We start from the raw sequence: 26,117 nt of genomic DNA on the forward strand, positions 1-26,117 counted from the left end.
ATTATATGACATTCATGATTGCAGAACTGCTAAGAGAGTATTATGGACATATAGCACAGAACTAAGAGAGTACGACATGGTATTGTACAGTAAGAAAGTTGTAACTTGTTAATTGTTATGCAATCAAGTAAGGTTAGAAATGCAGAAAAACCAAAGACACAAAGATTATTCAATTTTTTACAGTTACAAATAGGGAATAACTTTAATCTTGTTTTAAGTGAATGCTGTTCTGCTTAATGGCAACCGATACCAGTTTGATTGCTGTGGCTTTATTTCAACATGGGAAATATTTGCCAGAAATGGGGCAGCTGTTCCAATTGACGTAAAAGTACAGGTTTGGGAAGATACAGGAGGACTTTTGTGGAATCTTCGCGGAGAAAACACAATCACTGCAACCAGTAAGACCAGTCATTTAACAGTTTTGAACTTAATCAGATTTCTTTCAATTTGAGATTAAGTGTAGTTTGTTTTTAAGTCTTTCTGCAATAACGATCTGATCTATCTATGGGAAGTTTATTCTTAGTCTTATATCTTGTCGATTTAGTGATTTTCAAAAGTATTAAATTTCATAGGAATGAAAGTTAAACATACCAAGTTAAGAACAAAGTTAAAGACAATCCTCAAATTTTCTTGTCACCTTGCATCTTTTCATTGAGTCAAGGTTCATATGTAGCAGTATCTCAGGAAGACGGAAAATGTCTAGTTTTATCCTTTTATTTCGCGTTTAGCTACTATTATATAGATGATGATAAACATTGCTTAGTCTTCCGGACCCTGATGCTCAGCCTTTAATTTTCAATGTAATTTTGTTGACTCATGGAATTCTTTTCGTTTTATATCCAGCTCACTAATGCAGTGTGGGATAATTTTGATTCACCGAGTCAGGAAGAATTTCTGATTTCATATTATTTTTTTTCCTCTACAATATAACGAGTTTAAATAAATATCTATTTATGTTTGTAAATATTTTCATTAATCTATTTATTTTCAGCTGATGATGCTGAAAATGTAGTAATAATAGCAGCCCCCAATAGGATTCGTGCAAGAAAAGACGATTTCATAGGCTTGTATGTTTCCCAATTATATAAAATATTAAACAAATATCAAATCAAAAGTTTACAGGGACATTAGCTACAACGAATAAAAAAAAAACAATCAAAAAGATGATTTATTTGACAAAAAAATATATTATACAGGCGGAATATAGAAATGATACTTCGCTTTTAAAAATCAGTTTGGTACAATTTCTTCAAACTAATCTAAAACACATCGCTTGACTTGATTTGGTCCTTTGAATTCAATTTTTCACAATTTTTCATAAATTTTTGTAATCTTTTATATATAAAATTTAGTCCTGGAATCTATGATGAGTTTATTTACAACCACTGATTCAATGCCACTGCTGGTGGAGATTTATTTCCCCGAGGGTATCACAAGCCCAGTAGTCAGCACTTTTTGTGATGACATGAATTCTTATTGATATTGTTATATTTATAAATTAACTGTTTACAAAATATTGAATTTTTAGAAATACTAAGGCTTTTCTACCTCGGGCATAGATTACCTTAGCTGTTTTTGGCAACACTTTAGGAATTTTGGATCTCAATGCTCTTCAACTTCGTACCTTATTTGGCTTTTTTCATTTTTTTTGGATTCGAGCGTCACTGATGAGTCTTTTGTAGACGAAACGCGCGTCTGGCGTATATATAAAATTTAGTCCTGGAATCTGATGAGAGAAAGGCCACAATCATCATAAAGGTGTTGAGATTAAAAAATGTATCCGATGACCCCGCCTGCTAACCAACATGGCCGACATAGCTAAAAATGGAACATAAGGGTAAAATGCAGATTTTGGCTTATATCTCTGAAACTAATGCAAAAGTATAATGGCTGCATTATTTCATGCATCAATTGTAAACAAAAAGATCAGTTGAGCGACTCAGGCTCCTTTGGCATATTTGTTTGTTTTTATAGTAAAAAAGATTATAACACAATGTTGACTGCTGTACCCCTATTTTCGACATTTGTTCCTAGTATGAATGTTTGTTTTGTTCACACATCTTTGGCAGTATGATAGAATGTATATGCGACTGTCATAAAATTGAGAGGTTTAGCTAGCTATGAAACCATGTTTAATCCACCGTTTTCTACAAAAGAAAATGCCTGTACCAAGTCAAGAATATGACAGTTATTAGTCATTTGTTCGAATTTTCCTCGCTCTGTATTTGTTTAAAAACATCATCAAACATTATAACTCATATGCCATTCGTAATCGCTTTTTCGTTATTAAAGCATTTGAAAATAAACCATTGATTTCATACGTATCATAATTATACTGAAGACTACTTCCTTATAAAATATGGAGACGTCATATGATCGCCGATGAAACAACCATGATGATCAAACAGAGTCATTATGAGTTGCATTTAAACAGCTAAAGGTCACAATATGATCTTCAACAATGATTATCTCTAAAAGGCCGTGACATGATTAAATGTGCAACGATTCAAACAAAAGAGGTCAACGGCTTCATTCAAGTTAAAACAGTAAAATAAAGACAGGCTGCTGATTTTTTATTTTCTTCCTGTTTTATTTTTTGCGTTTTCTTTTTCATCCTGTAAAGAATGTGTACTAAAACCATTTTTCCTCCAAAATTATACATAAAATTGACATTTCTCTATTCTCGCTTGTTAAATCGTTACATAGATCAATTGTGTTGAATGGAAACATGATATAAGGTTCCCTTCAACAGACGGCGAACCAATGAATATACATAAGTTTTTTTTTTTATACAGCAAAATGCTTTAAGTGTGTAGGTAAAGGTAATAGCTTAGTTTGCTTGTTAGCTGAACCGTGAAATCATTATCAGGTAAGGTATACTACACTCCTTTCGGAGTAGTGTAGTCCTACAGGAATATAGACTGTTTGACTAGTCTAATAATAAAGGAGGGTAGTACATCTAACTTAATAATGACTTCACGGTTCAGATAGCAAGAAAGCTTACGAAAGATATTACCGTTACCTAAGACAATCTTATAATTAAAGTTGACAATGAGATGTTTTAAACAAGAATACGTACATGAACATCAGATAGTTCTTTTTCTTTAAAAATTCATGAACATATTCAATTGAGTACCTGTATTTAAGATTTCTTTGAAAGTAATTTGTGATTTCATTCATTGATTTAATAACATTAACAGTACCAATTTTCCTGCACCAGATGTGCATTTCGACAATACATGTCTCTTCAGTGATGATCGTGGCCAAAATATTTGAAATCCAAAGCTTATATAAAAAATGAAGAGCTGTAATTCAAAAGGTACAAATCGGATATTTCAAATTTTTTTAAAATTAGTTTCTACTTGCCCGCTGGAAAGGCTGTACCCAGTTTTCAGTTCTATATAACGTAGAATGTAATCATATGTTTTGAACATGTTATCGTATTGTGCATGATGAACATGTTATCGTATTGTGCATGATGAACATGCTATCGTATTGTGCATGGTGAACATGTTATCGTATTGTGCATGATGAACATTTGCCGTTGTCACCAATCAATAGAAAAACAGATTACAAATGTACATCCTCATCCGGTAGGAATTACTGTTCCAAATGTTTTGAATATTTTTGTAACCCAAAACACAACTTTCAGATTTGACTATATTTATTTCCATTCTAGTTATGAACCTTTTGGGTCTGTGGTCACATATGGAGGTGGAAACAACTACAAGACAACAAACTTTGTCACAGATCAAACATCGTATGATTGGGATTCAATAGGTCAAGGAAACAACAGGGATCATGCGATTCATGCCATTATAGTTCCAAGTATGTTACATGTATGTTACGTGATGTTTTATGTTTAATTTAGTAGCACGGTGCGCATCGGATTATCATAAGAGTAACATTTCGTGAGTTTTACATTTTCAAGTATCTTGTACAATTTTCCAAAAATATTATGTAATGTTTGATATTTTATAAGATTTTACTCAATTACTCTGATAAGATAGTTTTTTTCCCCGAAAATAGATTTCAAATAAACTCTTTGAGTTTGGTCTATAATCAATTGGAAAAAATGTTATATAATGAGGCGAACAAATTTCACTATGGTTGTAGTAGTTTATAGCCTTTTACAAAATTCAGTGAGATATTTTAAGACTTTAATTTATACAGATACCGATGATAATGCTACGGCAAAAATGTATACTTTTCTACAATGTATTCTATATTGTAACGTTCTCTTTAGGTCAGATTCCAGTGTTCACGAACTTAGACGATACTGTAGCAGTGAGTAACAGTGAAGTAGCAGGAACTGTATTGTTTACCCTTACCATTAGTGATGGAGATGCTGAGGATGATTCTACACAATTAACTTTATCAAACACAGTCAACACGGGATCTGCTTCAACTTTGTTTGAATATGATTCTCTTACATGTACGAGCATTATGTATATGGTTTGAATTAGGTGTAGAAATGTGATCATCTAGACGTTTCTAGTCCAGCAGAAAATAAAATAGAGAATGTGAAACGGGAATGTGTCGAAGCGACAACAACCCGACCAAAAAAGCAAACAAAAACATCATAAGGCCACAACTGAGTCTTCTAACCTGTTTAACCTGTTTAAGTCCGCACTCACCTCATGTTTAAATGTAGGCCGCAAAAATTACACGCTTTCTGCATGTTAAAAGAACTCTTGCATCAATTTTTAGATAGCCTGCTAAAATGCAAAATTTCTGCCCCTATTCAACCTCAAGCCGACTTGGATTTTATAGCTCACCTTTGTAAAAAATATGTTATCGTCTTATATGATTTAGTTTCTTAAAGTTACATTACCCGTATCTGATCTTTTTTTAACAGTAGAAATCAAAGTGAGGGCTGGTGTTTCTCTGACTCCTGGAGATCACTCAATGACATTCAGTATTACAGATCCATGTGGACAGTCTTCAACAGGAACACTGACTTTACGAGTAGAAAATGATGTCAGTATATATATGTTTAGATCAAAATACATGGACGCAATTATTTTTTTCTGTCTACTTTTTTTCTTGAAATCCAAAGGTCGTTCTGACGTAATGGATAGGAAACTATATATATTTTATGTATAAGTTTCACCAGCAATCGTAATTCTTATATTGATAATATTTGCCAGTAATTCAAATGCAATTTTAATCATTGATATAGAATAAAAGTTTTGACATGCAATCAGTTGTCAAATCACCATGTTTGATACAGTGTTGGAATCTGTATACCCGTGAAATTTCGACTAAGAAAATAGAAACTTATCTTAAGGCATCAATTATCATGTTTTATCTATTAAGTGTAGATTACATACAGAAGCAATAAATAGTTTTTGACTTGTAATGTTTGTCACAGTCATAGTAAGACTTGCTACTGCATAAGTAATCTGACAAAATCAACTGCATTTTACGTCAAAATGAAATGTTGACTAGTGAAGAAATGAAATAAATAAAGTTCATTATAAACAAATATCTTTAAGGATGTACTAAGGTGAGGTTTTGGAATTTGTGTTATTTGTTCGGACTCCTTGGTGTTTTTTCATACAATGCAATGTAAAATATTTTGCCCCATAACACCCATTTATTTTTTCATATAAGACTTAATGGAAAGGTCATTTACCGAAATTTTAGAAGATTCTTAATTTTCTTTCTTCTGTTTTGAGACATAATAATATCAATGCAAATATAAGGTAAAAGTCTGAGTCAGCCTTTTCCCGCAATATTTTAAATCTCAAATATCTCGAAAAGGAGGTCCATGACCTATCATAATTTTTAGCTTATGTTTATCCTTAATTGATGCTCTACCAGCTTAGAGTATCAATTTTAACTTCTTAATTTATTAATTTTCACCTAACCTCACCTAAGTACATCCTTAAAATAAGAAGTATACATTTGTTAGTTATATCTGAAAACGTTTTGACAATCAACTTATGTTGATAAGTGGAAAGTTATTACAATACGCAATGCTAAAGGAATGTGTTAATAATTATTAAGATTGTTTTCAATATAATGGAACTTTATGCGACTGTCATACAAGACGAAGTGAGAGATTTGACTAGCTATAAAACCAGATTTAATCCACCGTTTTCTACATAAGAAAATACCTGTACCAAGTCAGGAATATGACAGTTCTTATCCTTTCGTTTGATGTGTTTGAGCTTTTGATTTTGCCATTTGATTAAGGACTTTTCGTTTTGATTTTTCCGCGGTGTTGTGATTTTACTTTTAAATACATATATCTAATACTGCAGCCACCAGTGATAACGAGTCTAGCTACAAGTAATAATAAAACTATATCCGAGGATCTGACAACAGAGACTTTACTACATACTCTCGAAGTCACTGAGGCGGACCCTTTCACATGTCAGATAGATTCTACCTTAGTTCCATTTGTCATCAAAACTATATCTGGATCTTCCAGTAAGTTACAAATTATAATTATAGGATACTATTTAGATAGTACTTTCAGATCGGCTTCATTGGGACTCTGTTTCTAAATAGCCCTAAGCCCTCTGAAAACTGACTCTTTTACTCAAAGCTTTGGTTTATCACGCCACTATTAGCCAATGGTGCTTATGAAACATGATAGAACCATTCAGGGATATTAGCTGTCAAATTATCCGGTTCGAATTAAATTCTCATATTTGATTTATAAAATATTAAAACATATATCCAAATTATAAAAAATCTAAATTAACAACGTTAGATGTATTTACTCGATAATATATATCAGCAGTACGAGTGTATTTTATTTTAAACGTCACCAATGTGGCATCCGAAGACTGCCGACGGTCATAAAATCTGATACATACATGAATATAGATAATAAAAAAAATAGATAACAGACACGTGGATTTTTTTATATCTCGTACTTAATACTACTTAAAATATATATGTATATTATTTTGCAATGTTTAAGTTCTATTTAGGACAAAACGATAGACGGTAGAATTAGAAATACTCGTTAGTGTTATTTTTAAGAAACAAATTAAAATTACCGATATGAAATTGATAATTAATGTATATAACCGTTCATTTTGTTTGTTACCCTGTAATAGTAAATATTTATATCAGCTGCATTCAAAGGTTACATACGAATATAAGTAAATGTTTAACAGTTATCAATCACAGGTTTGATTGCCTTCATGAATTATTAATTGTTTATCTCATTGTTCAATTTTGTTTTGAAACACATGTACAGCTTTTTGGGTCATCACTGCGTAATTCGTGCTGTTCTACTTTCTGTACATTTAATCCACCAGATATCATTTACGTATTCAAGGGTTTATTTTCATTTCGTATTTACTGGTTATTCATGCTATACTTTATTTTTAATTTAAAATACTTGATATTAATGGCTGAAACATTAACATTTTTAGAATATGGAATTTTCCTATCAGCTGGTGCATCCATGGATTATGACACACAAAATGCCTACGTTTTAGATTTATCGTGTACTGATACTTATGATGTCACAACAGGAATATATACAGTCTATCTTAAAAGGAACAATGTAAGAAAATCAGTATAACTGTATTATTAGGCAGGTATTACCTTTGTGGTGAAGTCCGTAAAACTATAAACTCTCGCCATTTTTCATTTTGCTTTTCAAGATACTATTTTTAGGGAAACTGCACCTTTCTTATGCTGAGGTTTTAGAAAAAAGTCCCCAAAAAAAATTTCATCAAGGATTTCTGCCTAAAAAAAAACTTATTTAATAGAAAGTAAACGATAATTTATTCATAAGAATATAGTAATAGTCTTCTATTATACTGTTTTGAAAACTTCACTACATATGACGTTCTATAAATCCGGTAAAAGGTTGAGTATATACTACAGTCAATTAAACCATATTGTAACTTGGGTGGAGAGTTGTTGAATTGTCACATATACCACATCTTCCTATTTATATAGACGGTCTGACACTTCTTAGTACACAGTATTAGACGGAATGTCCCATTCCAACTGGACGCGACTGAGTTTTCTATACATCCTGCACAGATAAGAGGACACCTCTTAGCATGGGTCACACTATAGTACAGGAGAAGTCATAAACCATACTATTTTACCCCAATAATCCTTTGAGTGTCATCGGGAGAATCAAATTGCAGTCAATTCTAAATAGATTTGTTTTTAACTTGGATCTCTTGTTAATAAAACATAAACTCAAAGATGAAGGTATGGGCGGAGATAAATTACTTAGCCTAGAAACGGGGTACTGTTTTTTAATTTGCAGGCATGTCGACCGTGATTTTTGGAAGTTGAAAATTCAAGATAGCAGATTTAATGAAAACATTGCCCAAGCAATTTTTTTAATCTGTTGTGTACGGATTTTCATTCTCCATGTTATGCCTTGAGTTTTTAGCATGACTTTAATCAAATTTAATACTTAATTAAGACCTATTTGGTTTGATAGATTTTTAATATTTGTGCGATAATCAGTATAGTTAATCATTTTTATTTAGCCACCTATTATTAATGGACTACCTTTAGCAATAGATGTACAAGAGGACAGTGTTGTAGAAACCACTCTTTACACCATGTCTGTTACAGACCCAGAAAACACTGCTGTAACATGTTCTATTCCTACAATTACACCACCAACAACTATACTATTCCATAAGCCATCTTCAAACTTTAACGGTTAGTACTCCAGAAATAAAGCTTCTTAACTGCTATGACAAGTAGAACAAAATATGAATATCATTGATATATGCATAAATCGGCTGCTTTTCAAGATAAATATTTCCCTAGATGTTCCTCTCTAGAAAACTTGGTTGATAAATTTTGACTTTCTACAGGCAAAGTCCAATGAAAGCGTTGGTTTTGAACTACGTGCTATTGCGTATCATTTATCCGTTATCACTCTTGCATTCTCTTTAATTTATTTAATTTGTTCTATTGAACAATCATGGATAAACTTTATTTTAGAAATATTATTATCAACAAAACAACTGTTACATGTAGCACTTTAAACAATATAAATGTCATTAAAATGCGCCACACTAGATGCTACACACTGAACGTATTTCTTGACTTAATCATTAATTTTAACATTACAATTTGTTTTCTGGTTATCCATCAATTTGAATATTACAATCTTTTTTCTTGTTAAAAAGCCGAATAATTTAAGAACGATTCAGTTAAATACAACAGTTCATTGCAAATATATAGCTAAGATTCAATTTAGTCTGAATGTGATTTGCTTAACCTCTAGTGTCAAATATTTCACGAATGATCGCAACGAGAACACATAAATAATCCATATAATACGTCGTCGAGCATGCTGCAGCAAGGAAAATTAAGAATATCATTAAAAATGAGGATATATTGGGTAGGTAAAGAATTAAGTCTTACAATAGGCCACACTTAAATCCTTTAAAGAGTTGCTTGATTTCCATTGTATTAAAATTTAAATGTAGTAATAAGTACATTTCAAAACCTTCAATAAATGATTGTTTTCTTCCAGAATTTGACATAGTTTTGCAGTCGAATCCCAATCTTCAGTACGATTTAGTAAGAACTTTCCGACTTGATATATCATGCACAGACGGAAGACGAAGCGACACTGGTGTCTTCTTTGTGAATGTTCTTCGAAACAAACCCACTGTATTTTTAAATCTGCAGAGTAAGTTTGTTAACTGTGTGGACCCTTTGTTTTAAATATGATTTCAAACATTTAATTTTCTTATGCCGTGGTCCCAGGCCTGCCTAATGATGGTTAACAACAGTTCCGTGGTACAAGGCTTGCCTGAAGAGAGTTACTACTCGTACCTTTGGTCCATGGGTTGCCGGAAGAGATTTACAACTTTTTCAGAAATATATGCTATGCTCACGGAAAACATACAAAACATGTCTCTTTTACAAACGTATTTATTTAGAAATTTTAATTTGAATTTAAACTGAATAAATGAGAAGTAACAAAACATTATAATCTTTATTTGATCTGCAAAGATCATATAACCGTTACCATGAAAATATTTCATGTTTGCTATTGTTCGTAAAGTTAATCTGTAAACTACAATAACATCTACAAAACTGACCATTTTCTCAATTAGTTATTACTTTACAAATTGAAGATAGTATATACTACATTTGATGCGAAGTATTAGTTTGAGGTTATTTCTATTAAAGATATTTTGAGGTTATTTCTATTTAAGATATTTCAGAAATTAAACACTAACTCACATGTGTAAAACCAACTTTCTACAAGTGTTATTCTAGATAACACGTTAGTGTTCTATATAGTTCTCAATACATTTTTTTTTAATTTTCAGACACAACCACAGTGTCCAGCATATCATCATATATTGGACAAATAGTATTTGATGTAGAAGTAACTGACCCAGAGAATGACCAAGTTCAGTTTTCCATGTCATGTGTGCCGTCTACCAACTCTCCGTTTGAAATATACCACTGTATGTTACATTTACTTTTTATGATAGCGGATGTCATTAAACTTTTATTTGCACTCCTGACATAAACAACTTTTTGACTAAATGTTACTTAATTTTCGACATAAAACATTTGCCATACATAAGAAGCATTGAAACATTCAATATGCCAGCATTACTAGTTAGTGTCGCTCAATATATTATTTTTTTACACACAGTATGATGTGGTTCGCTGTATTCGCTGTATATTTGCGAGAAAACATTCTTACAGCATGTAAATTATAGGGAATATCGATATCATAGCAATAAACAATCGCTTTTCACCAAATTACAAGCATTCCTTTTACGCGTTAAAAATGAGAAATTTGTGTAATGATCAGTTATCAAAAATGAGGGGGGGGGGCAAGGGGGTCCCAATAACAGCAAAACAGCAAATTTATTTGGCTTATAACAGATTTATATATAACAAGGAATTAAAATGGACAAAAACAGATAACAGTAAATGAAATATTAAAATAAGTCGGGTCCTTGACAAAATTCAGTATTTCTTATTACGGGTATAATCCTTTGTAATAAATTCCATTTTCTATGAATATGGTTTTTAGAATTATGTATCTAGATATGTATTTGGTATATTCTTGTCCGTCCGTCGTCAATATGTCTGACATTAACTCAAACACTCTTTAACCAATTTACATAAAACTTTGGGAAATTATTTACATCTATTGACATGAGCTCCCTATAGTTGTTTTTTTTTATATATATAAATTTTAGATTTTAAGTTTCTCAGTAATGGGGGTTTATTCAATAAAAATTTTGGTTTTTTTTTCAGTTTTCTGAGATCCTTTCACAAATTTGCAAAGAATTTTGGTGAATTGTTTACTATATCTATTGACATGAGCTCCCTTTCAATTTTTATAAATTTTAGATTTTACGGTTCCGAGTTTAGGGGTTTTATTAATTAAAAAGGGGAGATTTTCTAGTTTTCGGACATTAACACAAAAACGTTTTCAGCAGTTCTCATGGAACTTTGCTGAATTGTTTATATCTATTGTTGTAAGCGCCCTTTCGATTTTTATAAATTTTATGTTTATTCAGTTAAGGGGCTTATTCATTAAAAAAGATACGGTATTCTCCAGTTTTCGGACAATAACTCAAAAATGTTTTCAGCAGTTCTCATGAAACTTTGACTTATTTTTTATATACATAATATATATTGACTGATTTTTATAAATATCTGATATGGCATTGAGAAGTTATCGAATATTTCAAAAAGATGACGGGCGTATCATGCGCTCATGGCGTAGCTGTTAATTTGTTATAGAATACTTTTTTCAGCATTTATTTTTGTACAGTTATTGAAACTCACACATGCTTGTAATTTAAATAGTGTGTAATAAAATTAAGAATGGAATGGAGGAATATGTCAAAGAGACAAAAATGATATCTAGTAAATATTCAAGGGTAGTTATGGTATCAAAGTAGGCTCAATTGACATAGTTCTTGTGTTTGTTGCTACTTAAAAATGACCTAAAAGAGTTTGAATATAAATATTCACATTCTGACTTTTTTAAATGCCCATTTAATGAGGTGTGTGATTTTGTTCTTGAATAAGACTATAAGGAAAAGTTGTCATGATGATAATGGGTAGAAAAATCAAAAGCACCAATTATAAGCATGCAATTTGCAAGTTAGTACCTCGAACCAATTTTGACACTCCAAAAGTAATTTATATCACTATTTTCAAAGGCCTTATTTGAACAATTTTTTATCAAGTTTTTGATTGTACTGCTTTGAAAAGAGCTGAGTCTATGTAACAGGTTAACTGGTTGTAAGGACCTAACTATAATCCTTAATTGAAGTCCTTGTCAGAAATTCCTGGCCATATGTTTTCCTTTTTGTCATATTAAGAATTGTTCTAATTTGATATGTTCGTACGGGATAATTCTAAATAAATGGAATATATTACAAAGGACAATCATAAGATATACTGGAATTTTTCTGGACCTCACTTCTGTGATGGGTATATGTTAATGGAATCCTTCTCCGGATACGGGACCAACATATTAGTAGTGGTAGACTCTAATGTCCAATGATCTTCAATTTCTACCGAATTTTGGCTGTCAAAAAAAATGCCAACAGTCCAATTTTCAATAACAGTTAACAGCAAATACATTATCACAATAACAGATAACAAAAAAACAAAAAGCCCAATAACATTTAACAAAGAATAAGACAATAACAGCTAACAGCAAATATATTTTCAGAATAACAGATAACAAAGAATTAAAATGCCACATAACAGCATAACAGCTAAACCCCTTGCCCCCTCAAAAATAATATCATCAACTTTTTCCAGCTTAAAATCAAACAGAAAATAAACAAAGTATCATAGTCTAAAAAGCGCACAGATAGGTAAGAGATCGTTTTAAATTACAAATATACGTTTCAAAAATGTTGTACATGTTACAACATGTATAATGCAAAAATACAAGTTATAACATGTACAAAGTTTAAGTACCTCGAACATGTTATAATATGTACAAAATAAAAACTTTAAAATGGTTTTAACTTGTACAAACCTTAATGATAAAATGTGTATCTATTAGTACAACAAATGTCATTAACCTCAATAAAAAGTAAAATCACAAAAAATACTGAACTTAGAGGAAAATCAATTTAGAAAGTCCATAATCACATGAACTTTGAACTTACTCAAAATATGATAAACAAAATGGAATTCAATGTATAGACTATTTCTTTTTTTGAAGCTGGTGAAATATTGTTAAAAAGGTCCATTGAAGGGGAATTCGTACCAGCCTATGATTGTTATGTTGAAGTCAGCGATGGAAAGACCACAACAGGTCCTAGGTCATTGACAGTTCACGTTTTAGGTAAAATATCAGATTGCTAACGATAATTTTCGACATAAATATTTAATATGTGAAAATACGCAATAAGATATGACCATGCAACATCTATTTCATTTTTACTATTTTTTGTGAAGATGACACCACTAACAATTATTGTCTATGCACTGATCTTTGTCTTATTAAAATAAGATACTAAATTTCTTAATTCCATACTTACAATTTATTAATGAAGTTGTTATTCTAAATATAGGTTTCATTGTAGCGTTCTTCGGGTGGGGTTATAGATTTATGTAAATAATAAGGCGATTATTCATTTTAGTAAAATTTCCACATGTCATATCTATGAAAATAATTTATACGAGTATGCTTTATATCAAAGAAAATTTTGAATTCAATATTCACCAGATATCCACGAAAAAGCTTGTTCCATTATTCATTAGAATGATATAATGAACAATTTAATGCATCCTGTAATTTTAGAAAATAGAACTCTCTTTATTATCGAGTTTATCCTTATCATTTTAACGCAAAATGGTAAATTTCCATGTTGCTTTACATCCCTGTATTTCCTTGTTATTAAATGAAACGGAAAGTTCTGCATATGAAAGAGAGAGAGACAAAAACACATTTAAAGCCATTTAATGCGTACATAAATGTGAAATATTTTAGTTCTTTTCAAGCGTCAGCGGCCTCTTTATAGGGTGCCATATCCGACTTCAGAAGATTAGGGGTTCGATACATGAATTTAACTGGATGTTAAGCATTAGCAGTGTCTTTCTATGTATTAAAAGATTACATGCCTACAAGTTTTTTTGTTTTGTTTCAGATATAAATTATGTTCCCGTGATAAGAAACCTGCCTCTTCCTTCACCTTTAGTAGTGTCTGAGAATTCGCCTCTAGCCATGAGTGTATTCCAAGTATCCATACAAGACAACGACGGAGAGGATACTCATACATATACTATGACATCATCACCACCTGATGGCATTTTGTATTTTGATATTGATTCTGCAAGCAAGTATTTGGGGTTTTAGACTTATTAACGAGGTATAAATCTACAAAGCATTTAGCCATTTTTTTTTTTTTTATAAAAATGCAAATAAAAACAAAATGGTATCTTCAATTCGACATTGACAAAAGTCTTAAATGAAGAACTGAAAGACAGCGATGCAGAACATTGGCAAAATTAAGTATCTTTCTATCATTGTTGTCGACAGAAACGGGAGTGGCTAAAGGAGACGTACAGATCCTTCATTATGAGGTCGGCATCGGCGTTGTAGACATCAATTAATTTGGCAAACCTTCATGGCTTTCATTTTATGACACTTGGGCAGTGTGGAATTTTTTAATGATAAAAAGACAGTAATGCGAAATACTTTTGAAATGTTTATATTCACCTTTTTTTACTTCTAAACTATATTTATGCAGTTTAAGGAAATATTGGTTCAGAAATAATAAATTTGTAAAAAAACCTTTTCAAAATTTTACGAAACATGGAAAAATACCTTTTCTAAATCTGAAGAGAACACCTAGAGCAATATTTTTATTATGTTTCCGCTTTTTCATATTTTACTAATAAACGGCATTTGCATTTATACTACGAAGTTACAAGCTAACCAGAGTAATTGCATTAACAATGCTTTGATCTGGTGTTGTGACGAACCTATATTTCATACATATATATATAATTGAATACTAGTCATACTGTCAGTAAGATACAAGCAATAGAAACTCCTAGCCAGTCAACTACTTTCACAGCACGTTTCTTGCAAAGTCTAAAATGTGTAAATTGATATCCTATTTTATGTTATAGCTGGACTTGTGAGTACTTCAACAACAACTATTGTAGATTTTGAGGCCGTATCATCAACAGATTATACGTTAACAATAACTGTCACTGACACGAAAGACTCTGCTACACAGAATCTATCTCTTACCGTTGCCAATGTAAACGAACCTCCAGTGTATACAAAGAAGTCGTATGTACTAAGTGTCAATGAAGGTTCGGTATGTACCATTATTTGATGTAATTATTGTTTTGCTCTTTTTTCTTTAGTCTTTGTTGTAAGTATTTCTCTTATGTAAAAGTTCGTTGAGGACCTAAACTGATAACTTGCCTCTAGGCAAAAAAAAAAAAGTTTTAAACATTTTCTATTTTTATTTTTGCTAATGCTTCCAGTTCTTTAGAACATTTAACTTTGTATTCTTTTATAAATTTATCATGCTCAATAAATTTACGCGTTTGACGTTTGACGTGATATGGAGAATGTGTGGTATGTTTGAAATATGCTTTGTAACATGTTAGTTTACAATATAAAACTATAATGTCCATGAAAATGGAAACATTATCAAGTATCATACATTGTTAATAAATCAGTGATATATAAATGATTAAGGTATCTTGAAAACCCATTTCGAAAGATGGCAAAATACATTTTATTGCATTAATTTTTTCTTAATTAATTCTAAACGAATAAGAGCTAAGTATGCTGTGTAACTATAACAATTTGGTGTAAACGGTAGCAGCGAAATGAAATACAGCTGTAATAAATCGAAATACATCCTCACGGCCAGCACTTCTCCTAAAAATATTAAAAGAAAACAAGTGAAACTGCGAGCTACTGCTCACTGATGATACCCCCGCCGCAAGTGGATAATATTAATAGTGTAAAAATATGCAAGTGTTCGGTAAACAGGAAGTTGTCGAGTGATGAATCTGAAAACGCATCACACGGTATAGCTAACTTATATAAATCCTGAAACCAAATTTCAGAAATCCTTGTATTGTAGTTCCTGAGAAAAATGTGACGAAAATTTTCAACTTGGCTATCATGTGTAAAATCAGACAAGTGTGCGGTAAACAGGAAGTTGTCCAGTGATGACTCTGAAAACGCATCACACGGTATGGCTGACATATATAAATGTTGATACCAAATTACAGAAAGGGTGGATGTGTAGTTCCTGAGAAAAATGTGACGAAAGTTTCATGGGACGGACTGACTGACGGACTGACTGACGGACTGACTGACGGACTGACTGACGGACGGACTGACAGACAGAGGTAAAACAGTATACCCCCCCTTTTTTAAAGCGGGGGTATAATGACAGACAGAGGTAAAACAGTATACCCCCCCTTTTTTAAAGCGGGGGTATAATAATGGTAAAGATAGTGGCTTTCATAATTTTGAATGAAATAAAATGAATACATTCATTATTTATCTCAGCTTGCTTTGCCTTTTATGGTGTAGACCATTCAGTGATAACATCAAAATAATCATTTCTTTTACATATCCCATTTATAAGTTTATAAAATACAATTAATAAATGGATAGTTGTTGTCCGAAGGTTATGACTATTATGGTTCTTTTTCACAACTTAAACTTTTGTTTACATTGAGTAGATTGACAAACTATTAAACATTTTTTTAAAACTATTAAACTTGCATCGTATGAAAGTGTTGTATTTCAAACGACTGTTTGTCAACTCTTTTTACGTGGTTTGATTAATTAATTAACCTATCTTCCCCAATTCCCAGGCTACTTAGTAGTTTACATTTTTTTGTTCTTAATAGTTATCAAAGGTACCAGGATTATAATTCAGTACGTCAGACGCTCGTTTCGTCTACATAAGACTCATCAGTGACGCTCTTATCGAAATATTAAGTTCTCGACTTGGAGTTGTACCAGAAGCATGTGTATGTGACCTGCATTGCTATGTAACACTTAGATTGGCCAGTGAAGCCAGCCATGATATTAAGATAATTTTCCCCGAAAAAACATACACATGGAGATTATTGTTGAAACAAACTAACGTTATAACAACCTCAGTCATTTGGCAATCGACTGAAGACGACACCAGCTGTCCAACCAAAACCAGGGTATTGCATTGTTTACTTATAAGGATTTCAAAAAACACTTCGGTATTGATCGAACCTGAATGATTTTATTCGTGAAAACAAATCTATGGTATTATGTATATTTAGTGACTGGGTATGAGTGGAATAGTAAGTTTATTGTCCCCGATGTGCATCTATTACCCTGGGGCGTAGCTGAGGGCAATATTTGTATCCGAGGGGACAATAACCTTACTAATTCACGAATATCCAGTCAGAAAGTGTTTCATTATATCGAAAACAAACAATGGTGGGGATAAATCAACTATCGTGATATAAAAAGCAGAAATCTAGCCATTCTGTTTAACAATTACTCCGTATATTCTAAAATACTTAGGCTTCAGCATGCACTGACGTCAACCCTAGATACAATAGGTAAAACGCGACGTCGTGGTATTTTTAAATTCCTCCAATCCCGTAGCTGCTTTTGAAATTCTGCGAAAGATAATAACGTTTGCGGTCAAATAGTTTCATTGATGTCCAAGGGTTAAACACTTGCAATTTGACAAATAGTGAAACTATTGTGTTCTTATCTCATATAGAAAATGTTACCAGAGGTTATTTAATGATATTTTATAGATTTCAGCAGCATTTAACAATTCTCTATTTGTAAATAGCAATGCTCATGTATATTGCTTCCTATCTTCTTTTTATTTTTAAAGGCAGGTATTATACTTCCTGATCCTGGATATTTGTATACAGACGAGGATACAGGCGACACACACAAGTTTTCAATGACTTGTGGATCAAACGTTGGCTATTTTTCTATTTCTTCCACCACAGGACTTATAACCCTCGCTACAGATGTCGATGTTGATGAAGCCGGCTCTGCTGCTTCTTATACCTGCACCGTGATAGTATCAGATAGTGTCCTAACTGATAGCGCCACTTTAACAATCAATGTAAACAATATAAACGACAACACTCCAGTATTCTCCAATAATTTATTCACTTACTATTTGGACATCAGTTATCCTTTAAACACTGTTTTTGGTTCTGCTGTCGCCACTGATGCCGATGCTGGAACGTTTGGTATGTATATGAATAAACAAAAAACAGGTTGTATTGACGAGTTTGGTAGGATTATTCTACGAAAATGCATTGAAACTAATTCTTATATGACGTGATTCTCTCGCTTTGTAGACAAACCCATGCTTTAAATCCAATAAAATTTGTTTGCACATGCGTATATTGACTTCTTCAGAATAATGAATTTAATCAAATTATCATGCACTTAATATATTTCCTTAACTTTAAAACACTTTCAAACTCTTAAATGGCGCACATGATGTGACTAATTCATTTATTATGAATGTAATGTGTTGCATTCCAAAATTGACATATTTGACCTAGATATGACAACCAACCGTTCATGCTGGCTGTTCAAACTCCTCCCTATAAAAAATCACTATCGCTCGGGCAAAAATAATCACGAATATAATGCCTACCCATATTAAAACTTCAATAAAGTGTAGCTTGCATCAATTATTTCTTAAATAATCCTAACACTATTAATTTTGTCCATCCCTATATCGCATTCCTGGATTTACCTGCATCAGGAATGCTCAAACCCAAACCCTTGAAAGTTGCAAGGTATAAGGTCACTATTTTTGACTCAAAAGAAAATTAAATGAGAAAATAATATACGAAAAGATAATTATTTCAAGTAGTTGAAAGAAATGAAATAAAACTGAGACAAAGACAAATCTTTATTATTGTTTTATTACATAACAGAGCGTATTTATATGTGTAAATTATACAGTAATTTTCTTTATTTTCTAATTTAGGAACATTTGCTTATAGTATTGACCAGACTTCTTTAGGAATAGAAACATTTGGGATACAGACAAATGGGGACCTATACTTAAAAAATTCCTTAACTAGTTATGGATATGGTGCAAGTCTGAGCTTTACCATACAGGCAACTGATACCGGAAGTCTTCAAGGAACGGCCACGGTTTTTGTTGTAATACCACAAACAACAACTACATCGACAACAACAACGAATCGGTATATCACGTTCTGGGAATATCCTGCAAATCCAGCTTGGGTTGTTATTCTCAGTGTTCTTGGGGTTTTCATTTTGTGTCTACCATGTTTTATGGTCTGGAAAAACAAGGGATCTTGTACATATAAAGGAAGGTAAGTCTCTTTCGTTTTCAAAGAATGTGCAGAACTTAACGTTTTGATAAATATTGAATAAATGCGGTTGATTTGAATTCTTTCATTCTTTTGTTTTTAATATACTTATTGTTTAGTTATAACCATTTGATACCAAACAAGAAATCTATTAAAATCATTCAATATACAAATCAGAAGATGTGGTATGATTGTCAATGACACAACTGTTCACTGGAGATCATATGACGCATAAGGAAAACTCTTCACTGGAGAACTAATGACGCAGAACGTTAGCACTTATAGGTACTTAAATTCATTACAGAAAATACGGAGTAGGCATAAATTAGCAGTCACAATAACTAATTTGTTGTTGATTTTTTTCTTTTTTGTAGAACTGATGATTACAAGGAGAGAATACGAGAACCAAGCGAAGGTAATTATATATCTAGTAAGACTTACTTATATTTTATCACATATGTGTTTCTTTAATTAAGAAATACAAACTTCACGAAAGTGCAAGAACTTGTTCGTTTTTCAAATATACATTTGATCTTTTTATTATTTTTTTCTTCAATTATTCTTCTAGGAAAAACCATATAATAATAAACAAGTGTTCAATTTTGATAATTTATGAGAGAAAATGTAATCTTAATGGAATACGATTTAAGAAAAAAGAAAGTGAATGAACAGAACATTTTGTAAACGTTAGTGCACCCGAAGGTCTTTTCGTGATTTTCCTTAATCAGGTATGGTTATAAACAAAACATATGAAAATTGAGGATGTAATCCTACGTGTGGGGGATATATAACCAAAGAAACGAAGACAGAAGTACCAATACAATAGGACTTTTTGAAGGATTTGGAAACTTATTTATTCAAATAATTTCTGAACTCATCAAGGGAAGCATTTAAGCACTATATAGTATAAATCAGGGGATGGTGAATGAAACTGAAAAAGGAAATGGGGGATATGTATCAACAAAGCAGGAAAATCCCACACCTTGAGTCGGGCCTAATCTAGCCCCTAAATAATGTGTACTAATTCAGTGAAAATGGACGTCATACATATAAATGAACTAAAATTGAAAAAAAAATACGCGATTTAAAAAACCAACCATACAAGATTAACAAAGGCCAGAGCCTCCTATCTTGTGACAGGCGAAAAAAATGCTGCATAATTAAACAAGTTTTGCGAGATCTCGACCCTCCACCTACTAGTATACCTCTAGCCAATGTACAATAAAGTAACACAATGCAATACGCACAGTAAAACTCAGTTTAAAAGAAGTCAGAGTCCGTCCGAAGCACTGGCTACTGGGCTGATAATAAGCTTAGGTACAAACAGTCAACCATCTGCGTCGTTCACCTATTGGTAAACATTAAATTGTTACTTGAGATCATCTGCAATAATAGACGTGAGTAAAAAGTAAAATCACACAAATATTGAACAATGGGGAAAATTCAAAACGGAAAGTCCGTAATCAAATGGCAAAACCAAAAGCTCAAACACTTCGAATTGTGATTTTACTTTTTACTTGTATGCGTTGGATACTATCCTCCTTTCAAATGAATACAAACAGTGTAAACAGAGACACCTTGTCATTATCATCATCTCAATTTAAAATACCACATTATCATAAAGTGTCACATTTCAATAAGCTGATACCTTATCATAAACAGCATAAAAAAATATCGACGTTGTATAATACAATTTTTATTTTACAATTTTGAAATAAATTGTAATATTAACTTTCAGTGTATGAAAATAAAGAGGACATGACGAAACAGAGAAAGTTTAATCTAAGATGGAAGCCATGGATGTGGTTTGAGCGAAGTTAAATTAACCAAAATAACAATTGAATGATTGTTTAGTGATTCCAATATTCGGTTTCAGATTCTTTTTGTGATTACATAGGAAACCGAGTAGTAATTTGTGTTAATGTTATACTATGTAGCCATTTACTCACATATTCCACTTTCAGTCTGGTTTTTATTCTCATAACTTTTTTCGTATTTTTTCCGTTTGAATTTAATGTTTTACAGAATGTTATTTATAATGCTTGACAATATAATAGTGTCTTTAAAGTGATATTGTTTTGGGGGTATATACCAATGCTAAGAGATACTAAGACAATGTTTACTTACAACGATGCTGTTTATATCTTTTTATCATATCAGACCATTTCCCTTGTTTTCGTTATTTTCTATATCAGTGATTCTACCATGACGCAAGGCCAATTTTGGCTAATAGACTTTTCTATTCTTCATTTCTATTTTAGTTTTAGCGTCATAATTTCTTGCTGCCTGTTTTTTTTTTTTTTTTTTTTTGTTTGCACATATATTGTTTTCGTTTGTTTTATTTGTTCTTTTTTTATTTGCTTGTTTTTTAACAAATCAATAATTTTGTTCTTTGTGAAAAACACAACATTGTAAAACGCAAATATGATATAGAAAATGCAATCTTAAAGATAATAGTTGCTTTATTTTATTGTTAGTTGTTTGTTCAGTAGTGTATGTCATTAACTTTTAAGGACAAAAATGTTGATTTGAAAAAAATATGTATCATCTTTTGAGGTCACCTGGCCCCAAGGGCCAAGTGCGCTTTTTTCATCACTTGGCGTGCGTCGTCCGTCGTCGTCCGTCGTCGTTAACCTTTACAAAAATCTTCTCCTCTGAAACTACTGGGCCAAATTTAACCATACTTGGCCTAAATCATCATTGGGGTATCTAGTTAATAAAAATGTGTTCGGTTGCCCAGCCAACTAACCAAGATGGCCGCCATGGCTAAAAATAGAACTGGAGGTAAAATGTATATTTTGGCTTATATCTCTGAAACCTAAGCATTTAGAGCAAATCTGATATGCGTAAATTTGTTTCTCAGGTTACAATGTATGATCTATCTGCCCTGAAATTTTTAGATGAATCAAACAACCTATTGTTGGGTTGCTGTCCCTGAATTGGTAATTTTTACGGAAATTTTGCCGTTTTTGGTTATTATCTTGAATGTTATTAAAGATAGAGATAAACTGTATACAGCAATTATGTAGAGCAAAATAAGATCTACAAAAAAGTAAACATGACCAAAATGGTCAGTTGATCCCTTAACGAGTTATTGCCCTTTAAAGTCAATTTTTGTCAATTATACGTAAATTTTTGTTTTTTTTTACAAAAATCTTCTCCTCTGAAACTACTGGGCCAAATTTAACCATACTTGGCTACAATCATTATTGGGGTATCTAGTTTAAAAAATGTGTCCGATGACCTGGCCAACCAACCAAGGTGGTCGCCATGGCTAAAAATAGAACAAAGGGGTAGAATGTAGATTTTGGCTTATATCTCTGAAACCAAAGCATTTAGAGCAAATCTGACGTGTGTAAAATTGTTTATCAGGTCAACATCTATGTACCGTGAAACTTTAAGATGAATCGGACAACCCGTTGTTGGGTTGCTGCCTCTGAATTTGTAATTTTAAGGAAATTTTGCCTTTTTTGGCTTTTATCTTGAATATTAGTATAGATAGAGATAGACTGTAAACAGCAATAATGTTCAGCAAAGTCAGATCTACAAAAAAGTCGAATGACCAAAATGGTCAATTGACCCCTTAAGGAGTTATTGCCCTTTATAGTAAATTTTCGTAAATTTTTGTAATCTTTTACTAAAATCTTCTCTTGGAAACTACAGAGACAAAGGAGTAGGTCCAGTAAGACCCCTTTTTGGCCCCAAAATATAGCAGTTTTACAAAATTGTTAAAATGTAAACCTTTAGTTATTTATTGAACAGTAGAATGCTTCTGCTACATAAATATGGGCTGTTTTTGACAATACAATGCACATATATCGGGGTACTAGCACCATCAAGTCATGCTAAATTACTGAAATCTTCATAATTCTAGCATTTTAGTTAAATTTTAGACGGTTTCCGTGTAAAACGAAAGTGGCCGCATTCGTGTTCACCCTTAATATTGAAATGTGAGTTGTATTTGATGATAATATATAACATATGTAAAAGTTGAAGATGAACACGGATGCGGCCAGTTTCATTTTTGACAAAAACCATATGAAAAGTGACATGTTTCGGCATATTTGGTAGATTTTTCATATTTGAGCTTGATTCGGAACGTTTTAATGACTAAATTAATTAAAGTCTGTCACATAAACTAATTGAATTAAATGACATAAACTAATTGAATTAAATGAAATAGACCCTTAAGTGTTTAAAAAGTGGTCAAAATCATTCGTCAGATGAACATCAATTTTGAGGCCAAAATCGGTCCTTACCGGACCTACTCCTTTAACAAAACTTGTCCACAATCATCATTAGGGTATCAAGTTTAAAAATGGGTCTGATGACCCCACTTGCAATCCAAGATCACTGACATGGCTTAAAATTGTACATACGGTAAAATGCAGTTTTTGGCTAAAATCTCAGAAACCAAAGCATTTAGAGCAAATCTGACAGGAAAAATTTGTTTGTTAGGTCAAGGTCTATCAGCCGTGAAATTTTCAAACCAATCAGGCAACCTGTTGTTGAGTTGCTGGCCCTGAATTGGTAATTCTAAGACAAATGTTGCAGCTTTTGCTTATTATCTTGAATATGATAATAGATATAGATAAACTGTAAACAGCAATAATGTACAGCAAAGTAAAACCTACAAATAAGTCAACATAATCAAATGGTTAATTGACCTCTTGAGGAGTTATTGCCCTTTATAGTCAATTTTAAACAATTTTCATAAATTTGGTAAATTTTTACAAAAGATTCAAACTTCTTGGATAGATTCATAGGTTCATTAGATAGAGATCATTGTAAGCAGCAAGATTGTTCAGTAAGGTAAGATCTACAAACACATCACCATCACCAAAACACAATTTTGTCATGAATCCATCTGTGTCCTTTGTTTATGATATGTACATAGACTAAGGTGAGCGACACAGGCTCTTTGGAGCCTCTAGTTTTTTGTATCTGCAGAGTTTCATGGTTATTTAGGAAATAATAGTTTCCTCGTCTGTCAGTAGAAGATTTCTTCATTGAAAAGATGCACTTCTTTTAAATCGCTTGTTAGTTCTTCTGCTGTTGGACAAGCAGACTCCAGGAATACTCTCCAATGATTTGATGCTTGAACACATATATATCAATAAAAATGTTAACATTGATTTTTCGTGTCGTCAATTATACCATACTATTTTAATATCGCTGGGTCAGTAATGCTAATGGATGACAATCAGCGTGGTACCATTCGACTTATATCCTGTATTTGGTATTTGCATGCATTATACTATAACTTGTGTGAACACTTTCAGTTCAACAAATTTTTCAAATGAACTATTAAAACATTGAGTAAGCGGTCAATGACATATGAACGATTTTAGATGTTTCTGTAGACTTTGTGAACCAGATCTTGGCTTTTTCCTACATAGTTAATGTTATATTGGTCACACCTGATGTCACACTGAAATAGGTATTTAAAACGCTTAGATTGTCTAAGTGTAAAGTTCTCCGAAAAGGTAAAACAGTTCCTGTTCTTCTAGTAGCATTATACTTAAAGATAGTTATCACCTGTTACCTTGAGTGCAAATACATATAAGATGTGTTATGAGTGCCAATGAAAACAGACAAATCTATGATCGAGCTGGATAGTTGGTCAACACTAAATTTTATGATATTTTCAAATATTGAGATACCAGATCGATCTAAATATTTCCTTATATGATGAAATTATGTCACTATCAGATCATGATGAACCCTACCGGACAGACATATACAAAAAATATTCTAAAAGACAAAAAGAAAAAGCACCTTGCGAAATTCTTTAATTTTACTTTCCGATATATTGATGATGTTCTATCATTGAATAACCCATATTTCAGCCAATACTTACATCTCATATATCCCAGTGAACTTGAAATGAAGGATACTACTGCTACTAGAAGGACTGCTTCATACCTTGAACTTTTCCTCAATATTGACACAGATGGACGACTTCACACGAAAATCTATGATAAACGGGACGATTTCAACATCCCAATTATCAATTTCCCATTTCGCAGCAGTAACATACCCTCTGTCCCTTCGTATGGTGTTTACATATCTCAATTGATACGTTATTCTCGTGCTTGTTCACACTATACGGACTTCATATACAGGAGTGTGCTCCTTACGCAAAAACTGCTCCAACAAAGTTATGAGGAGGACAGATTAAAATTGACACTCCGTAAATTTTATGGACACCATCACGAATTGGTTGATCCAAACGATGTTTCTTTGACCAAACTAGCGAAGGACATTTTTACCACATGGTAGATTGTGGTTGGTCATTACGTCGTCTAATTTTTTAATTACCGAAAGTGACTTACTCTCGATTGTGACTGTTTTGCTGAGTGTGAATTCGCATTACTATAAGACGTGTTACGGTACTTTTTTTTTATCCCAAATTCATGTATTTAGTTTGATATTATATTTGTAATTCTTATCGGATTTTGTCAGATGTGTTGACTTCTTTTTTATTATATTCATGTGTTATGGTAAAGAAAATTAATCATCGCCTTCATTTATTAGATTTGATTTGGTTCAACGTAGTTTGTACGATGTTTTACGTTTACAGTTAGATTCAAACCAAACCGGACATAGCTATATAATATAGTTAATTGCTACCTCAGTTTGCTATTATTAAGTATTGCAATGTTCATTGTTATTAAATGTAATATCAGTATTTAGTTCAAATATAATTTTAAATCAATCCTAATTCTATCTTATTTTTTAGAAATAGTTTAAGTCATTCAAATGTGACGTCTATTTTTGAGTGCTGTTTTAGAATTTCA

General features: G+C 32.1%; 1 protein-coding gene across 2 annotated transcripts in view; it reads left to right on the forward strand.

Annotated features, from left to right (window-relative positions):
• LOC143059752 (protocadherin-like protein) overlaps positions 1-24,452 on the forward strand; it is a 42,836-nt gene extending 18,384 nt beyond the window's left edge. For both annotated transcript variants that reach the window (XM_076233304.1, XM_076233303.1), the window contains exons 3-19: positions 219-398; positions 992-1,067; positions 3,680-3,828; positions 4,247-4,435; positions 4,859-4,980; positions 6,270-6,438; positions 7,398-7,531; positions 8,484-8,661; positions 9,488-9,646; positions 10,296-10,436; positions 13,184-13,306; positions 14,112-14,300; positions 15,100-15,293; positions 17,841-18,210; positions 18,966-19,320; positions 19,692-19,732; positions 21,056-24,452. In XM_076233304.1, the coding sequence (XP_076089419.1) occupies positions 219-398; positions 992-1,067; positions 3,680-3,828; positions 4,247-4,435; positions 4,859-4,980; positions 6,270-6,438; positions 7,398-7,531; positions 8,484-8,661; positions 9,488-9,646; positions 10,296-10,436; positions 13,184-13,306; positions 14,112-14,300; positions 15,100-15,293; positions 17,841-18,210; positions 18,966-19,320; positions 19,692-19,732; positions 21,056-21,138 (2,852 nt within the window). In that variant the 3' untranslated portion in view covers positions 21,139-24,452. The remainder of the gene's footprint in view (positions 1-218; positions 399-991; positions 1,068-3,679; positions 3,829-4,246; positions 4,436-4,858; positions 4,981-6,269; positions 6,439-7,397; positions 7,532-8,483; positions 8,662-9,487; positions 9,647-10,295; positions 10,437-13,183; positions 13,307-14,111; positions 14,301-15,099; positions 15,294-17,840; positions 18,211-18,965; positions 19,321-19,691; positions 19,733-21,055) is intronic.
• The last annotated feature ends 1,665 nt before the right edge of the window (positions 24,453-26,117 follow it).

This window comes from Mytilus galloprovincialis, chromosome 14 (genome assembly GCF_965363235.1).
Source record: "Mytilus galloprovincialis chromosome 14, xbMytGall1.hap1.1, whole genome shotgun sequence".
NCBI classification, from domain to species: Eukaryota; Metazoa; Mollusca; class Bivalvia; order Mytilida; family Mytilidae; genus Mytilus; species Mytilus galloprovincialis.